At 46.4% G+C, this 25,883-nt stretch overlaps 1 protein-coding gene across 1 annotated transcript in view; it reads left to right on the top strand.

Moving 5' to 3' along the window:
- Window positions 1-8,074: 8,074 nt before the first annotated feature.
- The window catches only part of Trib2 (tribbles pseudokinase 2), a 23,499-nt gene continuing 5,690 nt past the window's right edge, over window positions 8,075-25,883 (top strand). The window contains exons 1-2 of the mRNA XM_008850088.2: window positions 8,075-8,670; window positions 13,542-13,834. Coding sequence (XP_008848310.1) covers window positions 8,401-8,670; window positions 13,542-13,834 — 563 coding nt within the window. The 5' untranslated portion in view covers window positions 8,075-8,400. The remainder of the gene's footprint in view (window positions 8,671-13,541; window positions 13,835-25,883) is intronic.

The following is a 25,883-nucleotide window of genomic DNA, read 5'->3' as shown; positions in this document are numbered from 1 at the left end:
CTAACTTCAGGGGAACTCTTCAGTAGTATTTACTGAATAACAGATGGTTGACTTTGCATTCAACTTTTTTCTAGCAGTGGTTTCTCCAGGGTCTGACATGGATTAAGCCCTGGGATTGCCCAGTGACTGCACCATTTACAAAGCTGTTTACTTCCTGGAGTCAAACTCCCTTATAAGTCATATTTGTTAGCAGTATCTTTTATTGAATGATATAAAATTTCAAGCTGTTCCAAGTATAACAATTATGCTTACATATATATTTTAATTGCCTAACTGGAAAAAACCCAATATTATGAAATCAATATTTTTTGTTTACATTTTTGCATTTTATTATCCACAAAAGCATGTGTGTCTATTTGCATATTTGAGTGCAAACAAGGGTCAAACGGATTATTGATTCCTTCCGTAGTCTCCTGAATAGATTGCTTCATGTGGAACTGAGGTTCCATGCGACATTTGCTGCACTCCTGGCCACCTGGGGATCCAAGGCTCACACTTCATCTTTGTTCACTTTGGTTCATTATTCTGTAAGTAGAGTTTTTGTTCAGACATGCTTTCGTGTTCTACAATGGTTAAACGCTGAATTCAAATGAAATTCTATGCAAAGGGGCACAATGCGTGATGCAAAAGTTGTCTTAAATTTAGAACTGTATCTTGACACAGAAGGGGGGTGTGGAGAGAAGGGGGCAGAAAAAAGGAGTATGCGAAGGAGGAAGTGGCAGCCAGGGCAACTGCATCATCACAGGGTCACAGGATGTGCCAATGGGTGGACTGGATCTGTCTTTCTCATTGCTTCTTCTAGTTGGGTGAGTAATGAAGTTTCCTTTAAGATATTGTTGTGAGGATTAAATGAGACAAAATACATGAGTGTCTTATGAATTGGTGCTCCTGATATACCTATTAATTCTTATTAATTTTAGTCTAAGACATTAGCCAAAGCCAAGTTGGTAATTGCGTGAACTGGGGCCTGAATGGGACCGAAACTCAATCCATCTTTGTTCGTATTGGTATACTTGTGTCATGCCCGTTTTCCCCAAACTAAAGAATGGACTGTAAAAACTTAAAGCAATCTTACAGCAGCATTTGATTTCACCCATTCTCCCTATAAGGGCAGTGTTATTTTCTGTGTTCCACCCAAGATGATGAAGGTCAAAGAATTCATTTCCTACTAAAGCTCTAAGGCTTTTGAAACATGGGTGCTCTCGCCCAGAAGGCTCTGCCCCAGTCCGTGATCTGTCTGTGGGCCAGGTGTAGCTGCACACAGTAGATTTACCAGAACACCCTGCAAATAGAATCCTTTCACAGTAACTTAACTCTGTAGATGGTATGTAAATGACAGCACTTCCTGAAGCAGATGGTCAACTCTACCTGTTTTCACTTTTCTCTGCTGTCTGTTCTGCAGTACTCAGGAGGACTACAGGCACTTTGCAATACCCAGAAAAACACCACATGTTGGGTTTCCCACCCTCTAACTGCATCTCATTTCAGTAGTGAACATTCAACAACTAATATTCCCATAGGGAAAGAAGGTAAAAAAATGAGACTTGGGGGTCAGGGAAACAGTCCAATATGTCCTTTTTTTTCTGTATTTATACATTGGACTTTCCTAGTAGATATTTATCTAATGAGAGAAACATGTCCCCTGGTTAGCCTTGGTAAAACAAATATTTTTAATCAAAAAGTCACCTTTTAATAGTCACCACTAGGAACCACCTTGAAAATAAGAAACTGTTTCCCAGAATATGAGCTGTCAACAACAACAACAAAAAGATAATGAGAAAGGAAATCACCGATATGGGAGGATTTTAAGTGGGCCATTTAAACCAAAGACTTACTCAACTCTAGAAAGTCTGATGACAGGCGACATGATGTAGTAAAAAAATCATAGTTTCAGAATAAACTCATTTCCTTGCCTCCTTCCTCCCCAGCACAGACCACACACACAAACAGATACACACACACACACACACACACACACACACACACACACACACACACACTTTATAGGCGAAAGAGCCAAGACCCAGAGAGACTAATTTATTTCATGGTAGCCTCAGTGGCCTTGGCGATCTGTGTGAGTGTGTGTGTGTGTGTGTGTGTGTGTGTGTGTCTGTGTGTCTGTGTGTGATAATTTGAAGTTTTGTAGAAGAGCCAAGGAGAAAGACACGACTGGTCTAAGATTCTAAAGGCATGATTAAAGTCTGGCTACTACTAAAGTGAGTGACAGAGAAGATTTTCAAAGTAATAGAGCAATTTCACATGAAGCTAATATAGCCAACATGTACGAAGTCTAGAAGCATATCCCAGGCCTCATCACTGCCCCAAATGTATTGCAACAGCTATGATGCATCTCAGCAACTCTGTTCTAGCATCTCTGTGAACCTTGCTGCATGTGTCCCCAGTAGCTGTGGCACCATCTTCCCCAGCCTCTTTCATCTTCTTAACACAAATGGGTGAAATGCTTTTCAGAGTTAGCAGAAGGTTTAAGAAAGGAGCCAAGTGGATATGATGTCAAAAGCAAAAATAGGAAATGGGGCCAATGACCTTGAACTGTGTGAGTACAGTGAGGTGAGTGGCTGTGGGAACATCCTGGAAAGCATTCCAGGAAAATAAGGATACCAAAATGGAGTGGGGGGCCACTCAAATTGAGCACAGCGGGAGACGAGGGGTGGTGAGATCACAGTATGTAACTGAAATGAGTCTGGTGAGCTTGGAAAGGTCTCAAATTCTAGCCCAAAGAGTGATGCCCAGTGTTCCAGGTATTACCAAGAAAATCATGGTTGCAGGCTAGATGTTTTCCTCTGAAGTTCATATAGTGAAACTCTAACATGACAGAAGTAGGACCTTTGAAGGTCATGAATGAGATTAGCATCCTTATCCAAAGGCTCCAGAGATTCAATTCACCATCTCCACCACAAAGGTACACTGTGTGATAATACCATCTATAAACCAGAATGCAGTCCTGTCAAGACTTCAAGTCTTCCAACCCCTCATGTTACAGTTATCAGTCTCCAGATGTGTGAGAAATAAAGTTGTGCCATTTATGAACCACCAAGCTTGATGTTCTGTTACAGCAACTACAATGGACTAAGACAACTTCACTGTGCACAGCTCTAGAGATGCCATTTAAGGGGAATGATGATGATGACATCTCAAGGGGATGAATGCTCTGTTGCTGAACAGACTGGAGTTAACACATTAGCATGAGCTACACAAGATACATGGGCATGAGCTCTCTACAGTTCACCTTGGAAGTTTGTTGCAAGTTTTCATGCGTAAGCATGTCTTGTAAGAGCTAAGAGAGATAAATGGTATCGTCTATGGGTAAAGTGCTGTAGCAATCAGATAAGTCCTTCTAAAAATATTGATTTGATCAACAAACACAACACATAGCTTAGTGCCTTGCACATAGTTGATGCCCACTATACATTTGTTGAAAAAGTAAGCTAATGAACTATGGAGAGAATTCAGGATAGAGAATGTCCTAGACAGCTTGCATAGCAGGCTACTGACTTGAGGCAACTGGATCTGACTGACTTCCTTCAGAGTGGACTGATTAAAAAGTTATCTCTTTGAAACCACACAATCTTAATTTCATTTTATCATAGTTATACTTTATATACTTTAAAGTTATAAAGTTATATACTTTACTTATTTCTATGACTCTATTTAATAACTCCCATACCTTATTCATACTGTAAGCATCCTATCTATCATTATCATTATTAATTAGTGCACATTGAATTGATTTCAGAGGCTATTCTCTAGCAAAAGTAATAGTGATTCAATAATAATAACTGGTTTTTATTATGTATAGGGCATTTAGTTCACTATACATACATATGTATCCCTCATAGATTTCATGTATGGGCAAAATTCAGATTCTAATTCTACTTCAGAGATTAAGATTTTCTTTTTTATATTTTTTATTTTATGTGCATGAGTGTATTGCCTGCATGTATGTAAGTGCACCTGTGTTATGCACTGCCTGCCAAGGTCAGAAGAGGGTTTCGAATTCCACTGGATCTGGAATTACAGAAGGCTGTTAGCCACCATGTTAGTAGTTGCTAGGAATCAAACTGGGATCCTCTAAGAGAGCAGGCAGTGCTCTTAACCACTGAACCATCTCTCTAGCCCCAGAGATTATGATTTTCTAAATTCAATAGCATATGTGAAGCTTCCCACTGGTCTTCCAACTGTAGAATTGTTTTTATTTTTGTTTTCATTTGGGAAGAATTACTGAGTCACCATGCATACCAAAAGTTAAGGCCCAGAGTATGAACGGTCTAATTTATCCCATACTATAATAGCTTCGTGGATTTTTATCATAAACACTGCAGTTAAGCATGGATTTGGAGTTTAAAAGGTACAGAACAATGTGAGCAGTGGTAAAGTCATGGACAGGAACAGTCACAGGTCACTGTAAGCCTAGACTGCTTGTTCAGTTCAGGCTACAGTGCTCTGTCTGCCCTTGGATGCCCCTGGTGTTAACTCCATATGACCTCCAGTTTAGTCACCCGAAAGCCTCATTACAACCATGCCACTTCCCAACTGAAAGCCAAGGTGGAATCCACTTCTCCCCTCCCAGGAAGACCATTTTCTTTGTTGCAGTGCAGCCGGTTCCCAGTCTAGTCTCAATCCATTTTGCTGCTCGTGCCTGGCCACTGCAGCCCAGTTACCAGCACTGGAACATGGAGAGTTACTAGAAATTTCAGAGCATCCAACTCCTTGCTTTTGCACATTCTTTCTCTCTGCCTGAAATGCCAACAGCAATCTTATGCATATTATTTTATGACTCATAGGACTATTTCAAGGTCAACAAAGAAAAAAAAATCTGTATTTTAAATGACCATATCTCCATATCCTGTGTCTGGTACATAGGAGGTTTCAATAAATATTTTCTCTGGATTAATTCAAAGTTAAGAAAAAAGAAGAAAAAAAGTACATTTTTAGGAAAACTTCCTGAAATCCTGGAAAACTGAATACTTCCATGAACCCTGACGTTATAAGGACCACATTGTTATAGAATGGAATTACTTACTTCTGAGTCCTTCTCTGGGGCTAGACTGAGTTCTTGGGTGGTGGAGACCAAATCTTACTCACAGTTGGATCTTTTAATACCAGCACAAGGGCCAGCTTATAGTAAACCTTCATAAATTTCCTGGAACAGCAACTATAACAATCACGTGACACCAGCAGTACTGTCATGCCTTTCATTTTACAGCTGAAAAACACAGATCAAGAGAGAACTAAATACACCCTGACTCAATTGCCCTCTGAAATCACAGACCGGGGCTGGAACATAGGTATCTCAAGTCCATGTATGACAGAGTTCTGTGGGTGGTCACTTGACAGAGGTTACTAGGGACCTTTCTCCATCATCCCTCCATAGTTTTCTGGAAGCTGCTCTTGACCTTGGCCAAGACTGGACCACAGGGCCTTGGAAATCAGTCTGTGGTCACAGTGATACCCAAAAGCAGTCATCCCCTCAGGGAAAGATTAGGGATGAGGGATTGATCCTAGGCAGGTTGATAAGGACAAGAATGTGAGTAGTATCAAGAGACTTGGAGCTACTTGAATTCCTTTTCAAAATCTGTGGCCAGCGGGACAAGCAATATTCTTTCTCCATTTCCCACCAACCCTTAGGTGGATCTCCTGATCATTAGAATGACTCTTGTCCTAGATCTAAACGGTTCTCTTTTTCACTCAAAAGTGGCACTATGAGCCATTATTATTGAGTGCCTTCTCTCCCTAGAAAGACGTGCCTGTGCCGGTCAAAGCTCAGAGGGCTTCCAGCAGCCCTGTCCCTGGTATCTTTTTTATGATGCTTTTCCCAAAACGCCACTGTGTTGCTCCTTACTTAGTAGAATGCGCTAGGTAAGGCCAAGAGGCCAGCCTGCAGCCTTGGTCTGAACTTCCCCTGGTGCCTGCTCAAGCCAATGGTCCGGAACCTTCCCAGGAAGTTAAGGATAAGCTCAAGGTGAAAGTGCAGCCTTCACCTGACACCAGAATTAGTGTATCCTTGGGCCCTGTGCTGGGGTAGAATTGCCCAGGACAAAACCTCCAAATGGAAATTGCCCTGGAGGGGTGGAATTCCTGATTAAATTTCGTAGAAGTCAAAAGATGCTGAAAATACCCTGAAGCCTGCACTGAGGAGTGGCAGAGGAGTGTAGGTGGTGGTGACACAAACTAAAAACCGACAGATTTCTATTGAAATGGGGAGAAGTGCTGGAGACAAGGAAACTAATTCTAGAGACTGCAGGCGGCCAGACTATTGTGCCTCTCCTTTCACACATGAAGAAATAGAGATCCAGAGAAGACAAAATACATCCTGACTCACTTTCTCTCCGAAATCAGAGCCCGGTGCTGGAACATAGACCTCTCAAGTTGACTTACAACAAAGTTCTGTGGGCGGTCACCTGAAGAGGCCACTAGGGACCTCTCTCCATCAACTCTCAGTAGAAAATCTTTAGAAACACGGAGGAGCTGCCGGCTCAGGGCAGCGTCGGAGAAAAAGAGACCTACTACTCTAAAGATGCCTGGCTTTCTCCAGAAAAGCACCAGGAATAGAATCTAGGTCCCAAGCAAACCCCCGATCGGCCGGGAGGCTGGTGGGGGGGGGGGTTGGGGGGTGGTTTGCACGTTCGCACAGGGACGGGATCCGGGTAGTCACAGAGCCCAGCATCCCTGGCAGCAAAGTCAGGCGTGCAACCGAGCCCTGGACCGCGGAAGGATATATTGCACTTTGTTTACCTCTCCCAGGCCCAGCGATCAAGGGGCGAGGTCCACTCTGGCGCCCCCGGGCTGGGGCGCTGCAATAGCAGTGGCAGCTGCCCGAGCCTCCGGCGGGCGCAGGGGAGGCCCGCGCCGACTGGCAGCGGCGAGGCTGATTGATGGGCGCTGGGCTCAATGACTGGGACCCGGACGCGGGCGGGGCGGGGCCGGCTCTGGGCTGAGCCAGTGGCGGGGGTGGCGATGAGGGCGGGGGCTCGGTGGAAATATGTCGGTGACATTGAATGGGGAGACCGAGCGCGAGCGAGCGGGGCGCGCGCGCGCACACAGGCGCACACACAGCCCGGCTCGCTCCGAGATCCCCGGCCACGTAAGTAACTATTAATACCGCCTCGCCGGGAGATGCGGGCGTGCTGAGCGCCGGGATTGGCCTGGGGCGCCGTGGCCACCCCCTTTAATTTTTAAATACTCGGTCCTCTCCTACTTCTGGGTGGCAAGGAAAAAAGAAAGATAATAAAGGAAGAAAAGCGGTCGATTGTTTTTTTCTTCCCCAACAAACCCCTCCGTGCAATTTGGGTTCAAGACACCGGGAGCTGGAGTGGTTTGCAAATTACTCCAAGGCTTAAGATCTAGTTCTCCAGCAGAAAAGGAACGCCGCAGGTTAGCCGGGTCGGAGGAGCATCCTCACCAGCTCCCGGCAGGACCCCCGGAAGCTCCTGCGGGGGAAATAGGAGTCCATTGATCCGCCCAGGTCCCCGCCCGCACTTCTCGCTCTATTCGGAGGAAGATCCCGGACGACCGCATGAGCCAGTGCTGACCTCCCCGCGCGGGCTCAGCCCTGGCTTTGTCGCTGTACCTGTGCCTGACCCTCCCCGCAACTCCCTGCCCAGCCTTTGCAATCTTTTGTTGGCACCGCTGACCGCTCCAAGTTAAATGCTGGACTGTACCCCAGTTCTTTTTTTTTTTTTTTTTTTTTTTTTTTTTTGGAGAGCTCTTGGCGATTTTTTGGAAAAGCCTCAGACGCCATCTACAGTTAAGACGTAGGTAACTGCCCTCTCCGGCACCCCCCCTTCCACGCCCCCCACCCTTTCCACCAAAAAAAGGGGGTGCAGCGCGGATTCTGGCTGCCGCGCGTCTCGAGCCGGTAGACTCGTGCTTATTTCCTTTTTCTTTTTGTTTGGTTTCCAACGCGTGGAGAGCAAGCCGGCGCCGCGCGTTCCCTGAAGACTGCACAAACTCCAAGCAGTGCTCCTCCGCCCTGTCTGCGGCTGGAAGGCAAAGCTGGGGATTGCTCGGGAACCCGGGTTCTGCAACTCCGCACCTTAGAGGCACCGTCGAGACCCACGTTGGGAGCACAGAGACCCACACCCTCCAAAAGCCAAGGTTCTGCACAGCGCTGGCCGCTTCGGGGTAACAAAAGGACCCGAGCTGCCTGCAGACCCAGCACCCCCGGGAGCCGGGCTCGCAGCCGAGGACGTGCTCGGCGGCGCCCATCTGGGGGCTCGGTTCTAACTCTTTCTCCACGTAGCCCCTCTAGACTCTCCCATCCTCTCGATTCTTCTTCCATCCGTGGCACCGAGGCCCCTGCAGCTGCACTCTCCCGGGACTCATCCATCTCTCCAGCGAGTTTTTTGTTTATTTGTTTTGTCGTGTGAGATCCCCACACTCATGAACATACACAGGTCTACCCCTATCACAATAGCGAGATATGGGAGATCTCGGAACAAAACCCAGGATTTCGAGGAGTTGTCGTCTATAAGGTCCGCCGAGCCTAGCCAGAGTTTCAGCCCGAACCTCGGCTCCCCGAGCCCGCCCGAGACTCCGAACTTGTCGCATTGCGTTTCTTGCATCGGGAAATACTTATTGTTGGAACCTCTGGAGGGAGACCACGTTTTCCGTGCGGTGCATCTGCACAGCGGAGAGGAGCTGGTGTGCAAGGTAAAGAGACTGGCTCTGGGCTTTGCTTTTTGTCTTTTGCTTTTAAACCATTCGGGTCCCTTTGCAAGGGACGTGGAGGGGGCGGGAGATCGCTGAGCCCAGGGGTCTTGGGGCGGGAGATTCTCAGGACCATTAGCCCTGGCCTTGTTAAATGGGCTTATTTGTGTATCTGTTCGTATTCGACTTCTTGGGAAGTTTTTAGTTCGTTTCAGACAATGGGGCGGGCACAGCGGGGGCGTTTTGGGGAGAGCCGGGGAAGGGAGGGCGGCACTGAGCTGGGGACGCCGACACGCGTGCTCCTGGAGGCTCGTGGAGCTCCGGGACTCCGAGCGGGGGCCGACTGCTCCGGGGATTTCTCTTTAGGTTGAGCCTCCTCCCCTCCCAGCCGGGACTAGGGAATTCCCAGTTCTTTTCCGGATGCTGGCGACTGGGTTCTTTTCTCAGCCTTTGTTCTTAGCAGCCTGCAGGTGTCAAACCTTTGTTCCGAAGGTGCCCTTTAAAAGAGACGGAAAAAGTGTCCCCTCTGGCTGAGTCCTAGGGTCCAGCCTGGAGAAGGAGTTTACAAAGACCTTTCTTTTGCCAGGAGCCCGGAAAGGAGGGCGGGGGAGGAAATCAGCCGCCAGCGCACCTTTGGGTGAACAGTGAATCCTTTGGGGCTTTCTTGTCTGGGTTTCTTCTATCTTTAGATGTCCTCGCCTGCACACCCTCGTCCCTGCTTCTGCCCCGCACCCAGCACACACCTTTGCCTATTCAGAGGCTGGCCTTTGGAGCCCCCTGTGCTAATACCAAGAAGGGCACTTCAGTTTCCTTTTTGTCTTTGACCCTAAACAGTGACTGGTTTGTGTCTGTGAGTCCTTGTGGGCGCTCACCGAGTACCAGGCAAGGGGGATGAGGGGGAGGAATAGTTGCAAAATATTTGACTACAGTCCGTTTCCTACTACAATAGCGAACAGTGCTACCTGGAGTTGAATGTAGATCGAGCGTACATTACCACTTAATTTAAGATTTTTCTCTTTTTTTTTTTTTTTTTTTGAGGGAAGAGTGGAAATCAATGTTGCCTTTGAAATGGGTGCTTTGCACATCTGTGTTACAAATAATGCATCACTCACACGCTTTCCTTATTAATCACCAAGTGCTTTGTGGAATCCCTTTCACACTGAATTGGAGCTCTTAGCAAAAATTGGGGTTGGAAAGATCTCAGGCAGTTTTGTGATTATTTGGTTCCTACCCTAGAGGAAACCGAAGACTCTTTAATGGTGCTCGATGCGCAGACCGAGCATTTGGTATTTTGCATTTTTTCCAGATTACTTGAAATCCAGAGCAACTATGTCCAGTTAAACCATTAAATGCAGTAGGCAACTCAAGCTCAGACTGGAATAGAAATCCTGCAACATTGCACAATAGGACAGTCATCCTTTGAAATGAATGAATTCCACAGAGCAGCTCCTCTTCTCCGAAATGTGCACAATCACCCAGCAGTGAGTGTTTTCCCTCTTTGCTCAACTTCAGCACAGCATTTTAATCTTTTTTTTTTTCAAAGACTGGAGATGCTTTTAAGTAAAGAGAGTCTGCAGCCAAATTCTGCAGAAGTATCTTGCTATTATTTCTTTGTTTAAAATCGGGGATGACTCTCACCTCTGTTCTTTCTCCCTTCATAACCTTCAAGACATATTTCACTGTGGACTGACCTTACAGTGTCATTTGCAGACTTGCTCTCTGGCCTAAAACTGTACTTAATCTGCTGGTTTAGTTATTGCAAAGACGGAATCAGTCTCTCACCAATTACAGCGTGGCTGCAAGTGGATATAAGGGCAGTATCATTGTTCTGTTTGACAGAGGTCATCCCTTTATGACACAGCAGCTCCTGTTTTATCTGCCTTTTTACCCAAGGTGATGTGGGTGACTTCCACAAGCCTAGCTGTGTGTAGGATGCTCCAGGAGTGTTCTATAAGGCTGATTCTGAGATATACTGGAGACTTACTTTGCTACAAGGCTCAGTGAAATCTACACATTAGATCAAGCTCCTTTTGATGTCTTAGTAGATGGTTCAGGCTTCTTAGCTTTGGGTTGAGTCAAGAAAAAAGTCTGTAAAAGCAGATCAAGCGGAAAGGTGCTGTTTACTATGAAGGACTGCACAGTAATATTCTGTGGGACTCTTTGAGGGGAGTGGGCTTCCAGGAGCATAAGCACAATTTCCCAGACTGATTATTGTCTCCACATGAGGGAAGGACCTTTAGGGAATTTTTAGCTGCATGGCTTTCGTAGCAATCTGGTAGCTACTGTGCAGAATGACATAATTACTGTCTTGGCAAAATGGGCACTTATTTTTTCAAACATTATTAGTGTGGCCCAATCTTACTGTCTTACCTAAACTGTCACGTTACATAACTAAGGCTTCAAATTAAACATTTAAAAGGAGCTGGCACCCAGACTCCTGGATTGATTTTGCACTTGAGGGTGATGGTTTAAATACCAGTCAAATCCCATAAATGCCTGTTAGAGCCACTAATAAAAGTTTGACTCCCCCCTCTTCAGGAAAACATTTCTTTTATTTTTTTATTTTCTGTCCACCATCTTAGAATTTGGCTCTCCTCTACAAAGGGTATGTCTGCACTGAGGAGCTGCCAGGAATCTGCTTGATACTTTTGTTTAATTTTCTGTCCATTCAGCCTTTCAGCAGTGCAGTGGGAGGGCAGGCTAGCCATGCTGAGCAAAAGGCACCTTTTTTTTTTTCTTTTAAAGGCAACTGAAAACAGGAAGTGTATTATAAATAATCATAACTATAGGCCCTGGCGACAGAATCCACAGCCTGGTGTTGGGAACAAATCAAGCTCGTTACATAATGCAGCCTGTTGACATTAACCACTGTGCTGTGTCTATTCCTCGATGAAATTTTGAGGCTTCTTGGTTCTGTTGCCTGCTTCTGGGTGCTAAGGTTGACTCGAAGGTTTCAGATTCCTAATTGAGCGGGCCTCTGAGGTCACTGCTCTGAGGTCATCGTTTGACAGTATCAGGGTGTGATTTGTGGTCTCTGGAGAGGCTGAAGTATTCATTCTTAAATTTGAGGATGTAGTGGTAGCAGCTGCACTGTTTTCCTGAGATGCCTCATTACAGCCAGCTCATTCACAGCCTTACTGTTAACTTTGCTTCCTCAGCCCGTTAGCACCAGCCCCCTTGAAGTGCTTATTGTCCCTGTTTGACTCACAGATTTTTTTTTTTTTAATGCTTTGAGTGACTTAACTCCTAGATTCTTACATTGCAGGTTGTGTCCCTGGATGGGTTGCAAAAGGTCTGGGAATCCCTCAGAGGGATTCTAGGATGGTATGTGCATTCGAGAATCTGGTGTTGTCAGCCAAGAGAACAGGGACAAAGCGTCTTGGTGGGATCAGACCCAGGAAAGGCTTGGTGTCTGGGTCAGGGTGCTCATTTCATGAAGAGGAAGACCCCGTGTCTGTGCACTTCACCCATCTCATCTAGATGAGTGGTGGTCCCGCCACAGTGAGAATTGATCTTTCCTTCAGAGTTTTCTCCTGCATTTTCCCCACCCCACTGCAAATGATAGTGGGAGATGTATGTTTTCACTTAGGAAGCAAGACTTGACTGGAGCTCATGATCACACACTGCTAGCACAGAGGGCGTTTTTCTGTTATACCTGCTTTTTTAGTGAAACACCCCCACGCTCATCACACCCCCAAGTAAAATCTTACCCACATTCCCCGAGAGCTCAGGAAACCACATTCCAGTCCCAGGCTCTGGTATAGGTGATTTAGTACAGGCTTTGAAATGGATGAAAGCTCTCCATTCCATCCTCAAAATTCCTCCGTGGTGTTCATTTCTCTTAGGTCTGTTTCAAAAGGTATCGATGGTGCATTTGCTTTTTAAGCAACAGTGAGGTGGCATTTCACAGGCGAACTCTGATTCATAGAAAATCATTGCATAACTGATTCATTGAGTTAGGTATCTGTGGAGGGAAGGAAACCAGCTTGCTTTCCCAGTGAGGAGGCCTGCTTGTTATTCCTAGTTCTTGCCACTTGGGGCAGAACTTTCTGCTTGTTTTCTGAGCCTCAATTTGCACATCTGTAAAATGAATTCATGTAATATAGAGAACTGTCAAGCAAAGTCTAAATAGTTAATGGATTCTTTCCTAATATGTCTATAGTACTCATTTGTGTGCATTTTGGGTGCATTTTAATAGGTTTTCGTCTTCAACCTAAGGGTCACTTTCTTATTTGCCGTTGTTTTTCTATAAATAGGCACTTGGGTTACAAAGGAGAATAATAAAATTTGGGGCTTGGGAGCTAGTTAGTAAAGTGCTTGCCGTACAAGCATGGGGATTTGAATTTGATCCCTAGAACCCACATAAAAAACTCAGGTCTGGTATTGCATGCTTATAGTAATATCAGCTCTGGGGAGGCAGGGGCAGGAGGATCCCTGGGGCCTTCTGCTCATCCAGCTGAGCCAAATCACTTGAGTTCAAGGTCAGTGAGAGATCCTGTCTCAAAAAACAAGATGGAGAGTGTCCTGAGGACTCACACCTGAGGCCTTCACACACATGCAGAGAGAAAAGAGAGAGAGAGAGAGAGAGAGAGAGAGAGAGAGAGAGAGAGAACAAAACTGTATTTGTATATCCCTTCAATTTCTGCTAATATCCCTCCACTTGTAAATCAAGTTTCCTTTGGAGTTGGAGGTTCAGAGGGGTCAATAGATTTTTTTTTTTTCACAGCTGGTACTAGAGAGGACTGGTGTGGCTGGGGTCCAAGCTGAAGACCTTTTATGTCATATGGAAAGCATAGGACTGGAGAGGCATCCACACCTTGTAATTTGAGTTGTAGCGGGTATCTCTGACTTGGGTCTTATCAATTCTGTTCTAGGTGTTTGAGATCAGCTGCTACCAGGAGTCCCTGGCCCCCTGCTTTTGCCTGTCTGCCCACAGCAACATCAACCAAATCACTGAAATCCTCCTGGGAGAGACCAAAGCCTATGTGTTCTTTGAGAGGAGCTATGGAGATATGCATTCCTTCGTTCGCACTTGCAAGAAGCTGAGAGAGGAGGAGGCGGCTAGACTGTTCTACCAGATTGCCTCAGCTGTGGCCCACTGCCATGATGGGGGGCTGGTGCTGCGAGACCTCAAGCTGCGAAAATTCATCTTTAAGGATGAAGAGAGGTGAGTGAGGCTCAGCCTGTGCGTGCTGTGATAGGGTGTTCCCATCTGCACCTTCAGTCTTCAGGGAATAATTTTTTTGTTCGCTTTGCTGCCCAGGTAAGGGTTAGGACATGGGAAGAAGTGAGAATATTGTGATATTTCAGTGCCCTTGGGAATAAAAGGAGTCATTACTCTAACACGTCATGAAATGTTCAAAGGCCAGGGCCTGGGGTAGTCTGTGACCTCATGAATGTATGTGGTTTCTGTGATGAATTCTGAAGGTGACTGCAAACCAATGTGGCATTTTCAAAGTCAACAAGGGCAGGATTTTGAAGGTCTGATGCCATTAGAACACTCGCTGCCTAGAGGCGGTTTATTCTTCATTCATTCCCTCAATAGCTTTTTCCTGTGGATACAGAGTATATGAATCATAATCTCAGTAATGAATGTCAAGAAGAATTAGATAGCCATCCCACCCACCAAACAGGTGTTGTAGGCTCCAAATTAGAGGTATGTCTGGGTCCTATGAGAACTGGGATAGGGAGTTGTCAGTTCTAACTTGGACATGAAAGGTTTTATAGGAATGGACTATGGGTACCAGTGGGCTTGGAAGAGGAGTCTATTGTGGGCAGTGTGGGAAGAACTAGCCTTCCAGGTGAGGAACTGGTGGTGGCCATACATGCACTGAGAGGGCCTGGCTGTCTCAGAAGGCATCTGCCCAAGACACCGGGCATTAGACTCCATTCATAATTACAACATTAACTCCTGCTCCATTTAGCTACTCTGGCTGGAGCCCAGCTTTCTCCTTAGCTGACTATGGTTCTAAAACTTCTTTTTAAGAATGTTCTTCCTCAGAAGGACAAAGGCAATGCATTTATAGCCACTGCTCACTTGTTCTTTCTACTCTAAGGATTGTTGAAGAGGCTCCACACACCTGTGGCCATGGATCCTCAAGCCTTGGCCTTACTTATTTAAGCCTTTCCAATTGGAAAAGAGCCAGGGAAGCAGAAGATTCACCCAGATCAAGCTCTCAAGCCAGGCTGGCTTCCCTCTTTCATTCACTCACCCTGCAGAATTCCTTTGGTACTTTCTGTATGTCTTGGGCAGTGCTTGCGATCAGATCTTTCTGTCCTCCAGTTCCTTTTGCATCTAGCTCAGTGGCCTGTGATGTTTTCAAACTATTTACAAAAAATCCATTGCCTATACCTCCCCTCATGGGCTACACCTAGCAGGGTATGTCCTGTTTTTATTTTTTAATTTTCATCTCCATGGTTTGAATTCCTTGGGAACTTAATGTCTGGCAAGCACTTGGGGCTTAGCAAAGGATAAGGGCCTGTTGTTACTTAACCCAAATGGAATAATTTCATGGGTGTTTATTATGCAGCTGTGTATACTACGTGCAGAAGGCTTCTGGGCTTCCTAGACCATGGAGGCTGGATCTTTTGCATATTTTTACACATGGGGGCATCACTGGCAATGGTGGCAGCTAATATTCTGGTCTTTGACTGCAGTGGCTTCATTTTATTTACAAAATGAAGAAGATGGGGTCCTAAGATTGCAGCCTGGGTGAGACCTATTTTTTCTCCAGCTCTGGTGCTTCAACCCTTGGAGCCTGGACACCTGTTCTTTATCTAGCTTTTGTCTTTAATAATCTTTGTGACCTTGGGCTGCTCTCTTTAAGCCTCATGTCCTTCCTTCTTCTGCTTCTTCTGTTGTCATGGCTCTGCCATATTGACTCCAAGTTCTTATCAAGTTTTAACATTCAGTTTCTGCACATATATATGGCATATAATATATCAAAGATGCTGTCTTTACCATCTTTTCATCTACAAAAATAGGCAATGTTTATTGACTTTTGGAAGAGATGTATCTTTCCTCTGGAAACTGTTATTGAGTATGGTAAAGCTGTAATGAAATGCTTCTTCTAAAAGATTATATATATATATATATATATATATATATGTATAAAAGGCAATGTTTATTGACCTCTTGCTATAAGATTGTAATTCAGCTTACTCAATTCTTTGTAAAACTGGACAATAGAGGGTTCTCTCTCTCTCTCTCTCTCTCTCTCTCTCTCTCTCTCTCTGTTGTACACTGAGCCCCAGGGCCATGCACATGCTAGGTAAGCTCTCTACCACTGAGCTACACCTCTAACCCATGTATATTTTGTAGCCAAGGGCTCTGAAATATGGAGTGGTGAGTCCAAATTAACACCGAGAAATAGCAGAAGGCAGGGAATATTCTTTAGACATTCAACTCAGCTGTCACGAACTGCATTCATCTGCCCTCAAATGCCCTGGACCTCTCCCAGGGAGGTCTGCATGGTTAAACATCACCTGAGAGAGCCATTCAAGCAGAATTGAGTGTCAGGGTGGTACTTCCCAGGATCCCACGCATAGCAAATATGTATTTGTGGAGTGAGACAAAGTACTATGGATGTCCCAAGTTGAAGAACACTTGGGCAGGACCCAGAAGCAGACTTGGACTGTTTACAAACCCTTTCTTCACTGGTCATCTGGAAACAGCATTGAAGCAACTCGGAGGGACTACTTAATAGATTCCCCATTTCTACATTCACATCAGTCTTCCTGCCTCCCTGCCTCCATCTTGTCTCTCTCTTTCTCTCCTTAAAACAGATTCTTGCCATATAGCTACACTACTTTGAAATTCAGGATCTTCCTCAGCTACCCAAATATGCAGGCCTGTACCACCATACCTAACTTTCTCTTTCCTGATCTCTAGTGGTGGAAGGTAAAATATCATTTGGCAGAACTGACTGAGCCCCACTTGAACAGAACAAGAGCTGCCAATGAGTGTAGGTTTTAGACTACAGACTGTCTCTGACTGTACCCAGAGCCATCCATGAACACATTCTTAATGGAACTCTCAGCACATCACAAACATAATGTCGCTTAGATGACACCCAAGGTCATGTGCAGACCCAAGGCCACTACACCTGCTGTTGTGCTGAGAGGTCAACAGCTCAGATACTTCTGAGTCCCTTTGACTTTGACTGGGTTCCAGATGCTAGTTCTGATCCTACCACTTGCTAGCCACCCAATCCTGTGAGTCTCTTAATGTTTCTGAGTTACCACTTTCTCAGGACTGACATGATTGTAGTTTCCCTGGAAGGTGGTTAGCATTCAGTGAGACAATGCTGTGATACCCATGCAGAGCAGGCACTCAGTATATGACAGCTGCACCTGGAGTCACTAACAAAACAGTGTCTTTATGCATGTGCAGTCCAGAGGACTTGGTGGGTTCCTGAACTATGAAGTTACTATTTAGCATCTTTTCTGTGGAGAGCGGTGCCCTCTTATGTAGGGGGTTGATTGTATCCAGACTGGGGTGTTTTGCAGAGCAGAGCTTCCTCTCTTTGTTCACTCTTAAGACCCTCCAGCATTGAGCCACATTTTGAGGAAGTGAATCTTGAGCCTCCAGTGAGTTTGTCAAGGGGCACACCCTTTGCACCTGCAGTCCTACAGCAAAATTTGCACTGGTTCCTATGAGAGGTGAGGCTATCCGCAGACCTGCCCCAATCTGATCAGAGCTGAAATATTTGCCCTCATCACCACAGGAATATCCTCTGTGCCACCTAGCTGCTTCTTCCCTATGGTGGTCCTGGGTGATCTGCTTGGTCAGTTTGTTGTTAGAGAGCCGGTGTTTCAGTTTAGGCATCAAGGAAAAGTCTGAGCTTAGAAGTACAATCAGAATGGCTGTGTGGGTTCTAGCCCCTGTTCTTATTAGGAAATTTATCCTTAGATCACCTCTGTGCTTAGTTCAGATTGTCTCATCTATAAGATGGAAATAGCAAGATCTTCCTCATAAAACAAAGCGAATAACTCAGGTCAACTCAGTGCTTGGTGTTCCCAAGCAGCAGCTGCTCCTGCCAACTATGACTTCTTCCATATCTACTGTCTCTTGCCTTTCTATACCGTTGAACCCTTAGGCTCCTAAGGAAGGTGGTGGGACATTATTCCTACACTGACCTTTGCTCTGCTTTGCCCAGTTGGCTTTCCTGGAACAAGGCTTCTTGCCAGTCCAGGCTTCACCCCTAATCTCAGTGTTGAAATCTTTATGCATAGGAATGTCCCATGTGAAGAGAGAAGCTTGCCTTCTTATATGCTACTGTTTTGGTTCAGAGATCTTTATCTTTTAAAGTGGCTCATTTCATCTCCTTCACTATGTGGAAACCAATCAATTTAGTGCCTACTTCTGGACTGGAGTTGGGACCTTCTGTGGGTCCTCAGTGGCTATAGGGGCTTTCTATATAAGAAGTGTAGTTTGTACCTCCCTCTTGGGGAAAGGCGTCCTCCCTCCTCTACCAGAAGAGGTCAAGGCCCTCCTTTAAAGGTGCTGCTGTCTGTATTGTTTCTCCCTTTAGAGATCTTCAGGCTGCTACTGCCTCCACTGAGGTTTTAGTATCTAACAAGCATTTTGGGCAGGCATGGGAGCCCTAGGCTTACCTTTTTTTCACTAATAGCTACATATATCTTTGCAAGTTGTAGGCATTCTATTTTAGGGAAATACCTCTTGTTTTTTGCTTTGATGAGACAGACTCCTGAGAAATCCCCATATTTGGGTAGCTCAGCTGTATGTCCTTGCAGCGCTGCCAACCACTGGGCAACGTTGTCTCTCCATTGCACCCCTTGCCAGGCTCCCTAGGGTGGGTAGGTGTCATTTTCTCATACACTTCTTTGCCTGTATGGCCGTTCATCTCCTGCTGTCTCTTTTTGTTGCAGGGGGGTGGGGAGGCGGGGGATGCATGTGTGTTATGTGTACAGGCCTGTGGAGGCCAGAGGTCAACCTTGGATGTTGTTCCTCAGAAACCAGTAGTCTAACTTGTGTTTTGAGGCAGGGTCTCTCATGGGGTCCTTGTGTTTACCAAGTAGTTTAGGCCTGTCTCAGCTTCCCCGATGCTGGGATTACAAGCACATAGCACTGCACCCAGTTTTTACATAGAGTTTGGACTCAGATCTTTGTGCTTGTTTAGCAAACACTTTACTGGCTAGACTATCTCCCTACCCTCCTACTCTATTCTTGTGATCTACTGGCTCATGCGTTCCCTTCTAGGCTGTCCCTTATGGCCCTGGCCCTGTCCTTGGACCAGGGAGCTTCCTGGAAACAGAAGTGCCCTTTCATTCATGGCTCCCAGAGCATGATGGGGATTGCTATTTGTTGAATAAGTGAAAATCTCCTTTTTTGGATAGGAGCAGTCAAATTGGAGTCTAATGGCAGGATGAGAGAGGCAGGGATAAATAGAAATTACTTGAATGTAGGTCGTTGCCTAGAATGAGAGCCCAGAAAACTTATGAATCCCCATGGAGACACCTTTTCAAAGAGGTCTATTTTCAAAGTTGCACATCAAGTGAGAAATTAACCCATTGCTGTCGTCTTGATTTAGTGGTTTATGCCTAAGCAACAGTTATTTAAGGCCTTGTGTTTAGAGTATAAAGCAAACTAATTTTATTTAGGAAGGGCTCTACTCATTATGAGGAGAGATAATCAGTCTTCCCAGGGCTCCTTGCCTAGAAGCAGCCTAACTTACAAACTCTGGCAGGATTTCTAGCTGGGTTCTTTACTACCTGTTCTTAGTCAGCTGATGGGTGTATCTGGGGCCCTAGGCAGATTAGGAAGCTGGCACAGTGGTAAGAAAGACTCCTCCACTTAGCCCTCTGATCTCAGCCTTCTATTTTTTTAAGATTTATTTTTATTTTTTATTTATTTATATGTGTGTGTCTATATGTGCATTTGCCACATGTGTGCAAGTGGCCGTGGAGGCCAGAAGAGGGTGTCAGATCCCCTGGAGCTGAAGTTACAGGTGGTTTTGATGTGGGTGCTGGAACTGAACTCTGGCCCTCCACAAGAGCAAGTGCTTTTAACCACAGAGCCCCCTCTACAACACCTCCTCCCTCTCTCTTTTGTGAGATAGGGTCTTGCTATGTAGCCCTGACTTGGCTAGAGCTCAGTATGTAGACCAGACTTGCCTCAAACTTGCAAGAATCCTTATGCCTCTGTCTACTCAGTGCTGCGATTGCAGGCATGCACCCCCATGGTCTGCTCAGTCTCTTCTCCAAAATCAGTAAGAGATACTTGTATGCAGAGCACCCAGCACTGAGCTTGGCATTGCAGGATCTTGAAAGTATCATTGCCATTACTCTCTGGTTGCCCTCTGATGACTTTGAACTTCATAACCCCACAACTTATGTGCCAGATACTGGTCTATACACTGGAGACTCTGCAGGGTTCAATAGGACTGGTGTCCTGCTTTCATAAGATCCTCATGGACCAGACTGACTCTGTCCTAACTTCCACACTTAATTAAGTTCTATGTAGCTACCTTACTTAGGTGTATATGTGGGGTCACAAGCATGCCACAGCACATGTGTGAAGTTCAGGACAGTTTTCAGGAATCACTTCTCTCCTCTGACCATGTGTGTTCCATGGATCAAATTTAGGTTGTTAGGCTTGGTGGCAAGTACCTTAACCCACTGAGCCATCTCACTGGCCCATACTAACATACTTAAATTAACTAAGTTAAACTCATTGAGAAGATGCCTCAACTTACTTACAGAAAAGGAAGTCTAGGCCCACTATCTCTCAGCCAGATAGCTACAGGCCTGAACTTTGAACCCAGAAAAGCTAGCTCCTTAGTCTCAGCTCTCAAATACCGATGCAGGTAGACAAATGTGCACCTGGTGGACTAAGCAGCTATAGTCTGCCTGAAGCTCAGTTTTCTAAGGATTCATGACATTTGTGGACAGGACCACCAGTTAGCCAACTCCATGGGAAGTCCTATCATTCCACTCTATGAGATGGGTTTTGTTAGGTAGGGTCCACTTATCCCCCCCCCCACCCCCCCGCCCCACCCCAAGCTTCATAAAGGACTCAGCATTTTGTGTGTAGTGACAGCTGATGAAATAGATGCATCAGTAGTCTCAGAGGCATAAATACTGTAAGAAAAATCCCTAGCTGTGTTATATTAGAGGTAGAGGGCAATGGACGTTAACCTTTTGTGAGTGCTCTTTCTCTAGCATCTATAGGGATGTCTGTGCTGGAGGAGTCCAACCTGTTTGAAATTCCCGTTGGCTGTATACATTGCTCTTAAGTATCCTAGAAAAGAATATTGGGGCTGGGAGGAGAGGTGTAGATGCCGAAGTCATATGATCTTGCAAGCACCTACTATGCCTTGCTGGCAGTGCAAGGTATTGGTGGTGTAGACCGATATTAGAAAGTCCTTGCTGAGAGGAGAGATGATAGGATAGGTGTTTCCCAGTTCCAGCAGTGGAAGGCCGTGGTGGGGAAGGGATCACCCACAGGGAGGGAAGCTGCGGGAGTTAATGAGATCAGCAGGAAAGCAAGTGGCCAGGGCCTTGGATACATTCCCCTGATCTTGAACTTGACCAGAAGCTCAGGAAGTACCACAGGTGGGTATTTCTAGACCACGGGGATTGGATTAGGTTGGTGATGTTTAGAAGGGTGTAGGAAGGACAGGCCAGGGGGAAGCTTGGCGTCTATTCAAGAGTTCACATGGCTTGAATGGAGCATCTTGGCAGTGGGTCTGGTGGGGTGGAGTGGGCAGGTAGGCAGGACATTCAAACTTTCCTTTTTGACTTGACAGTGGGGCAGCATCCTTACCCAGCATTCCAGATAAACTAGAACCACAGCAAAGAGTAGGACCAGGTTTTCCAGTTGCCTGGACTTGTTCAGTGTGTGCTAAGCCATCAGTGGAGTGCCTTGGAGGGCTGCCTGCCAGGTGGGACAGCCTCTTCCTACCCAAGGCGGGCATGGACACGTGTGCCCATGGCATGTCTATCAGTGCTGCCCCCACCCCACCACTGGCCCTTCAAGATGATCTTTCCAGGCAGGGAACCAGGCTGAGCCATGTAGCAGCAACCCTACCTCAGGATGCTCACACAAGCACTGAGCCTGGAGAAGCTTTTCTGAGTCAATTGGATTGATTGTCTCGGAGAGGAGGAATCCTTCAGGAGCCACTGCTAAGTGCAGGAAGCAAATGTTGAGTGGAACACTGGTGAGGATTCCCATCAGTGTGGCTTTGTCTTTTCAGTCGGGCTTCCCTGTCTGTTTCCATGGTGACAGGAGTCATGCTGCCAAAGCCTGCGTGCTGCTCTTATGTGCGATCTTCCAGGCTGTGGAACTGCACTCCAGGTGGAGTGGTTTCCCGTCAGTCCAGTGGCCTTGGTGAGTCAGAGGTATGCCCACGACACAGGGGCTCCTTAGCAGCGGCTGTGTTACTCAGGTGGATTTCCCACCCTGGCTGTTTCCTGACAGTGCCTTCACCTTTCTCAGCTGCCAGGGTCTCTGCAGTGGTCTTGTGCATCAAATAAGGATGTGAACACCAGGTCCTGCAGTGCTGTAAGCTACTGCTGCTGCTTAGATTTTTTGGCTTCCGCCTGCCTCCCGGAAGACACCTGTCCCCGAACCCTGGAGGGTTTCCTGACTGATGTGCCTGCTCCCTCCCTGCTCAGTTGTGGGCCACTCCAGGCAGGAGGTGGACAGAGTTGCTAAATATACCGGATCTGGAGCAGAGGTGGCTTTCAGAGGTGACTGCTCGGGAAATGTGTATGTGTGCATGAAACAAGATTAAGCAAGGGGCTGTTTGTCATAGGAGAGTGCTCTGTCCATTTCCAGTAGGGCTGTAAAGCCTGTGCCAACCTAGCTACACTGCTGGATGGTGCTCCAGGAAACTTCTCCCACTTACCGAGGGAGATTTCTCTAAGCACAGCTGGCCTGGCCATCAAGGACATGTGTTCAGGGACAGAGCCAGGCCAAATCTAGCTACAGCTGACCTTTACCCTGGCCCTTGTCCTGCCTGGACCCTGGGCCCAGCAACCTTTCTAGACTTTTTAGACTATCAATGACCTCCTGCCACCAGATTTCCTGTCCCTATTAGGCCTACTTTGCTGAATTCCTGGCTGAGTCCCGCCCTGGCCCACCCTGTCCTCAAGTCTTCCTGTGAAGAACTTGGGGTGTGGCTTAAGAATTTCAAAGCAAAATGTGATTTTCTGTCTGGCACTGGGACGGTTTGTTGTTGGTGGTTTTGTTTTGTTTTGTTTTTTCTTTTTCTATTCTGGAGGGGTCATTAATAGTAAAGGGTTTTAAAACCTGGTTTCAAGTTCCAGCTCTGCTCTTACTTGCCAGGTGGCCTTGGCCAAGTCCCCTCTGCTTTTGGTAGCTCAGCTTCTTCATCTAGCAAGTGGGTGGGTCCGTCCACCTCTGTCTACTTCATGAACTATGAACTATAACAGTTAGTTAATGCATGTGATAGTTTTGTTTGTGACCTGGTACTGAATAAAGCTGGCTCCATCTGTGTCTCCATCTACTCATAGTCTGCCTTTGGACTTCTCTTTGCTATTCTGTGATTGTGGTGCCAGCATGTGTTTGGAGGATGGTGATTAGAGTATTTCCGACATCGATTCAGAGCTCAGCCTTTTCAGTTAGCCTGTGTGTCTTAGGATATTTGTGTTAGTTACTTTTCAATTGTTGTGATAAACACCATGACCAAGGCAAGGTATAGAAGGAAGAGTTTCATTGAGTTTGTGGTTCCAGAGGGATAAGAGTCCATCATGGTTTGGAAGGCATGGCAGGAGGCAGTCAGAGCAGAAAGAGCACACATCTTCAAGCAGGCACAGGAAGCAGAGAGGACAGAGTTGAAATGAGTCAAGGCTATGAACTCTCAAAGCCCATCCCCAGTGATGTCATGCTGCTTCCAGCAAGGCCACATCTCCTGAACCTCCCAAAACAGAGTCACCTAATGGGGACAAAGTATTCAAACACTTGGAGCCTATGGGGGATGTTCAAACCACCACAGGGTTTAATTCTTTGTACCTCAGATTCCTTATCTGTTAGAATGTATGCATGCATTGTAATCTTTATCTCATTTTTCTTATGAGACATAAAATGTCAGTCTGTAAAATTCCTGGCATCTAGCTAACCTAGTGTGGTTACTACTGTTTTTAATACTGTCACAGTCGTGATTGTTGGGGAGTCCTATAAGAAGTGTTATGATCATGACAGCTGCAGATTAAAGAAAACTTTACCATCAATGATGTTGAAGCTTGAAAAACCCTTTTCATATCCTGGAGTTATTTGTTCTTATTTCATTCAGAAAGGAAGCAGGTAGAGGCTGGTTATAGGAGATCTGGAGCCTGTGCTGGGAATGGGTCAGGGGCAGTGGGGTTTGGAGGGCGAAGGTGACTCATGATGCTCCACAGATGCTGGCAGAAGAATCACATCCTGCTGATCCTGACCTCCTTACCTGGCACTGGCATCTGGTGATACCAGTCTGGCACCGGGCTGCCCATCACTGACTACACATGCTGTCCTCATGTGAGCCTTGTTCATCTAGCAGATCGAAAACAAGACAGGATGTTTCTTTTCTACACCAGAGACAGATTTCAGAAGGCACTGGGGTTGGGTGGGATCTAGCTTCCCTGGCCCAATGCAGCCTGTCCTAGGCTCCTACCTTACTTGGAGTTTACATCTTTTGGTCACCACTATCCCTGTCCACTCTCCATGCCCACCATGTCACTTTTTGGAATCTTTCTTTTTCATAAACCATCTCAGCTTTTACCACCTCCACAGAACACATCCTGATCACCTGAGAGGAAGGTCCGAGCTGGGCACATGCTGGGCAAGAGCGTTTCAGGCAAAGAAGTGCTGAGATCGAGATCGCAGGGGAGAGTGTGGTCACAGCATCACTGCTACTCCCACCTGCCTGAGGCTTGCATGCATGCCTGCTCTTCTGCTTTCCCCACTAAGCTTAGGGGTTGAGGCTGAGGACCTTAATTTAGTAACAGGACCTATATAGCTGCCACTATGTTGCTAGCAGATCTGCCACACTGGACTCTCTGGGATATCTTGTCTTGTGTTATTTCATTTAATCCTCATCCAAACCGAGAGAATAGGTATTGCTTTACTTGTCACAGATGTATCCCCAGTGCCTAGTTTAGGAGCTCAAGTAAATGTTCCGTGAATGTCTTTTTAAATGCCTGAATGATTAGTGGGCTATTTGAATTACCAGGTCCACAGATGCTCCTGTTGATTTTTATGGAAATCGACTCCTTTGCCAGAGAAATGCATCGTCCCCCTCGCTCATTTAGGGGCCTTCAGAAGACTGTTCATTCATATCTGTTCCTGTCTGTCTGTGCTGGTCCCCACCTAGTCCCTTCCAGAAGCAGCAGCACCCCCATATCCCAGATAACAGAGATCCAAGCTTGGAGCCCCTGGGTAGGTCCTCTGGTTGCACAACAGAATCTCAAGGCCTGGGGTTGGAGCCCAAGCCTTCTGCCTGACTTCCCACTGCTCCCCCCGACAGAGCATCAGGATGGCCAGTGTTTAAAGATGGAATCCAGACCCTTGTATGGAGTGATGTAAACAAGCTCAGGATGTTCTGAGGAGGAGCAAGGTCAGAAAGTGCTTTGAGGGCTGGATTTCCTCACCATCCTGTCTCTCAGCTGATCTGTCCCTAGGCCCTGTCCTGTCTGGGATGCAGTTGTAAGGAAGGGGAAGTCTCCAGCCCCCAAAGCTGGCTATCCCCTCCTGGATGGAGGCTGCTCCACTCAATGATCCTGGGTGCCACTGGCTGCATGAGCAGAGTGAGCTTCCAGCAGCCTAGCCTGCTGTGTCAATGTACTTGGCCTCTGGGCACAGGGCTCCGGGTTCACACAAGAGTCATATCCCTGCCTTAGAAGCTTATCTCATATTTTAAAGAACATAGACACATAAATGTCTAGCATGTGTCAGGTATGTAGATGACATTTGACACATGATACTTAGACATTTTTAAAGGCCAGAACCTGAACTTGAGGTTTACTTCAGAATGTGCTTTGCTATCTGGGCTGACCTGGTTCCTGAGATTGCTCAATGGCGGCAGCACAGGGAGAACCAATGAGCCAAGGAGACCCAGCTCCTCCCCACCACACTCCAGCCCCTCCCCACCGCACCCCAACCCCTCTCTAGTACACCTCAGCCCCTCTTCACTGTATCTCAGCCCCTCCTTACTGCACCCCAACCCCTCCCCACTGTACCTCAGTCCCTCCCCACT

Source organism: Nannospalax galili, unplaced genomic scaffold (genome assembly GCF_000622305.1).
Source record: "Nannospalax galili isolate Female #2095 unplaced genomic scaffold, S.galili_v1.0 scaffold100, whole genome shotgun sequence".
NCBI lineage: Eukaryota > Metazoa > Chordata > Mammalia > Rodentia > Spalacidae > Nannospalax > Nannospalax galili.
The sequence above is the reverse complement of the archived record's forward strand: the minus strand, read 5'-3'. Positions and strand labels throughout refer to the sequence as shown.